The 4,122-nt window shown below is 38.3% G+C and overlaps 1 protein-coding gene across 3 annotated transcripts in view; it reads right to left on the reverse strand.

The window, feature by feature from the left end:
• Positions 1-4,122, reverse strand: part of LOC106520370 (roundabout homolog 2) — an 87,086-nt gene that overhangs the window by 53,088 nt on the left and 29,876 nt on the right. For all 3 annotated transcript variants that reach the window (XM_014012416.1, XM_014012415.1, XM_014012414.1), the window contains exons 3-5: positions 2,988-3,145; positions 897-1,017; positions 674-812 (exon numbers count right to left, since the gene is read on the reverse strand). In XM_014012416.1, the coding sequence (XP_013867870.1) occupies positions 674-812; positions 897-1,017; positions 2,988-3,145 (418 nt within the window). The remainder of the gene's footprint in view (positions 1-673; positions 813-896; positions 1,018-2,987; positions 3,146-4,122) is intronic.

Consider the following 4,122-nt stretch of genomic DNA (forward strand, 5'->3'; position numbering starts at 1 on the left):
GGTTGTTTCTGTTCAAAATTTTTCTAAGTTTTTGGGTTCCCAAGAAACTACATACAGCAGCTTAAAGATAAAATATACATCTGCAAATTTTTGAAAAAAGCCCAAATTTATTAGACTTATCTAAATTTGCAACAAAGCAGGGGTGCCTAATCATGGTCCTTGAGGGACACCATCCTGCRTGTTTTAGAGGTTTCTCAGCTCAAAAATATCTGGCATGTGATTAACAGGCTTGTGCAGAACTTGAAGAAGYAATTYAGTCAYTGAATCAAGTRTTGGAGCAGAGAAACAAAACATGCATTATAGTGGCCCCTCCAGGACCAGGATTTGGGACCCCTGAAATAAATCCTTTGAAGAAATACAGTAAATACAAATGGTTACAGAAGGATTAATCTGACCAATAAATAAATGAAGTCTTATCCATCAGATCAGTGGTTCCCAAGCTATTTGTACTGAGCCCCCTTTAGTTTATAATAACATTTTTTTATGCATACACAAGGAGAAGATGCAAACTCCTCAGAAAACCCCCCAGGTTGGGGTCAGAAACAAAAAATCGATGACGCCGAGAGAATTTTTGGAAGACAAAAGAGTTTACCAAGACAAAATATTTACACCTGCTTCTAACTGATGTGTGTCATCTATTTATTTTTTCTATTGGTTCTCACTCATGTCTCACCTCCCACGTGGAAGCTCCCCCTCCTCTCGTCTCCATCTGACAGTGGGCGCAGGATCGCCATGGACCTCGCACAGGAAGTCCACCGTCTCTTCCTCCATGACCACCTGGTTCACMGGCCTCCGTACCAACACGGGACGCTCTACGGGTGGGCAAATAAGGACTTYACGGATTTCTGCTTTTCTGTTTCTGAAAGCTGSTTGGATTTTAAATATGTGCAKCTCACCGTAGACCACCAGCTCTGCMGGATCGCTGTCCCTCTCTCCGACCATGTTGGTGCCAACACAGACATACATTCCAGCGTCGCTTTTTCTGGTTGGAGAGATCATCAGTTTGCCGCCACGCATCTTAAAATCAAAACAAAAAAAATATTAGCTCACTTTGGTGCCCCAAARTAAAAGCTTGTAATGGAAAAATCCAAATTCCCTGTTTTTTTCTCCATTCTTATAAATGAGCAACAAAGAATGGATTTTTTTCTTTAATCAACAGTTTCATCACTTTTCCTTCTATAAGAGCTGTCATCATCTTCGTCTCGTCTCTTCCAACATTTCTAACTGTTCAACAATCACACATCCGGCTCTTGGTTTTACACATGAGAGGGCACAGCGACRCCGAGAATACAGACATTTTTCCGGCCCACAGCGTCCCAAGATCTCCACACAGAATTACAGTCTTTTGAAACGAGTCAAAGTCAGTTTAAATGAGTACCTCGCCCTCGTGTGTCACAGATTCCTCCTTGACTTTTGAAAGTCAGAGCAAGTATTTGAATAAGCCTCGAGGAAAAACAAATCTTTTCACTATAAAAGTAGCTGCTTCACTTAATTGTAACATTTGGTCATGAATAAAAAAATATTAAAATGTGTTTAACAAAGCTTATAAAAAGAGTATCTTAGTTACAAATCAGAATCTAAACATCCAAAAGCATTTATGTCCTTTTTCTCAGTATTAAATGTAGTTACAGCTTACATTTTATTTTAATCTGATATGTTACCGAGTGCAAAAAACTGAAATATTTCTCAGGAAATGCCATATTTCCTGACCTATCTGTGGATATAAATGAACTTACTGATGCAGTTAGAAAGCATCAAAGACTCTGTAGTGGGAGAAGATATAAACAACAGCAAAAACAGAAAAATACGTAGAAACTACTCATGTGATATTTTCACAATAATTACACAAGGAGCCATTTTAACATCAGCAATGTACTTCAAATCAATGGTAAGCTGCCACAATGGATATAAATCTGAATAAAATTGTGCCTAAAAGTGCAAATTTCATAAAACTGGTCAATAACTGATTTAAATATATATAATGACTGTAGATTTTTCCTTTTTTTTATTATTAATTTTTATCAGAATTAAGCTGTCCAGACATATTGTTATTGGTTTTTACTTGTATTTAATTCAATACAATCCAAGATTTATCTTTACTGTTTGAAAATACTTTATTTTTCTTTRCATTTGATGGTAGCCAAGTGTTTAATACCCAGATTAAATCAACCAACAGAACAATCTGCTAAGTTTGGTTTTCAGAAACTACAACAAATGAAAATTTTGCACATCACTTTATGAATTTCAGAAAATGTTGTAATAATGATGAATTTAATTTGTAGCGCATTTTTCATTAGCAAAAACCTCAAAGTGCTACAAAACAACAAAACACAAAGTAAATGATAAAACTGCAACATCCAAAAACAAAAGAAGAATTAAATTAAACTAATAAAAACAACAAACAGAGCTGGAAAATGGCTCGTTTTTAAGCCCTGATAAAATGCCTTAAATCAATTCTGCCTTCAAACTGTGCCAGAATAGATTAGCTTAAAAAGAAAAACCATTTGGCCTTTTTTAAATGTTAAAATTTTAAATGTTTGTCCTACTGATTACTTTTATAAATGTTTGACCCTCCACTGCATTAAAACATAAAAAGCTGTTTAATAAAAGTGCCACAAATATACGAACGTTGGACCTAAAAGTGCAAATCGCTCAAAGAATGTCAAAAGAAAACCCYARTTTTTTTATTTAAAAAAATGAAGCTTTTGCTGCAACAAAACCTAAAGCTCAGCACAAGAAGATGAAGGAAAACCRGACATGGTATAAAAACAACAAGGCTAGACTGAGCACAGAGAGAGGACTGAAGGGATAGACAGTCTGAGGTTAATGAGAGAATAGGCTGCAGCTGTGGCAACAAATATACAACCACAGAAAACAAAATACCATCAAGAATGAACCAAAAGCACAGGTTCTTTTGAAAAAAAAGAGTAATATTTCCTAATTGTTAAAACAGAGTGTGGTTTGCTCTGTGTTTGTGCAGAACTCACAGAGACGCGCTCATCTTTGGTGCTGACTCGGACGTTGTTGCGTTTCCAGAACACGGAGGGCTCGGGGTGACCACGGGGTGGGATGCACTCCAGCACCGCGGGCTCTCCAGCAGCCACCACCACGTCACTGGGCGCCTGCCGGAAATCATCTCTCAGGACTGGAGAAGGGGGAAAAAAGACAACCAAACCTAATTAGCTGCAGGGCTCCTGTTTGCACYGATGAGTTTTTAAATCAAAGATCGTATCACAACCGGTAACAGCAAGCATCACCGACTTGTCTTACAAGTAACCAAGACTCTTTTATTTCTCCTGGTTGAACTCTTCTTGTTAAAAAGTGATAGAAAGTTCATTATCATCCTTGCACGCTGCTCAAATCCCCATCTTTGATAGACTGTTCAGGATTTAATGTCCTGCTCTTCTGTGTCTGCTGTCAGAGCAGATGAATAATACACTCCTCTCAGTTCAACATGCAGTAAACAAATAATAGCACATTTATAATTTAGCCCCTGTGTGTGCGAGAGAGAAAACATTACCCCTGCCATGAAGAAAGGATTGTGTCCCTGATTTAATTTGCTGTCTTACAAATGTGCAGCACAGCCCCGACTCCAGCCTGGGTGAGGAAACAGATCCTGCTGAAAGTTTGAGCTCCGCTGTGGATGAGAGCTTTGACTCGGCGACCTCTGATATCCTCTAATCTTTTTTCTGTGATTGACAGATGAAAGCCTCGGCCTGAACTGTGACCCGAGCCGCCTCGTGAGACCTCCAGTGGAAACTCATACTTGGACGCTGACAGGCGTACACTTTCAAACACACACACAGACGGTGGGTTTGTGCGTTCCTGTTGGACCACATCTGCGGCCTCTTTAGTTGTTTTTTTTTTTCAACCAGAGTGTATTATTCCAGACTAATCAATCACTGTGGTCTCCTTTTACACTTTCATTAATATTTCAGGATTCTCTCACTAATACGAAGATAAAAGAGCTCCTGCTTTTCCACCAGTGTGCAATCTGTGTCGAAATAATGTTAACTTTTATAAACCTCTTTGAATCTGTTGATCAGTCCAGTCAAGTTTGCACTTAACCAGCTCTAAACTTTTTTAACTGAGTCCATTTTGGATTTTGGAACTATATATATA

The sequence above is a fragment of the Austrofundulus limnaeus genome, unplaced genomic scaffold (assembly GCF_001266775.1).
Source record: "Austrofundulus limnaeus strain Quisiro unplaced genomic scaffold, Austrofundulus_limnaeus-1.0 Scaffold91, whole genome shotgun sequence".
NCBI lineage: Eukaryota > Metazoa > Chordata > Actinopteri > Cyprinodontiformes > Rivulidae > Austrofundulus > Austrofundulus limnaeus.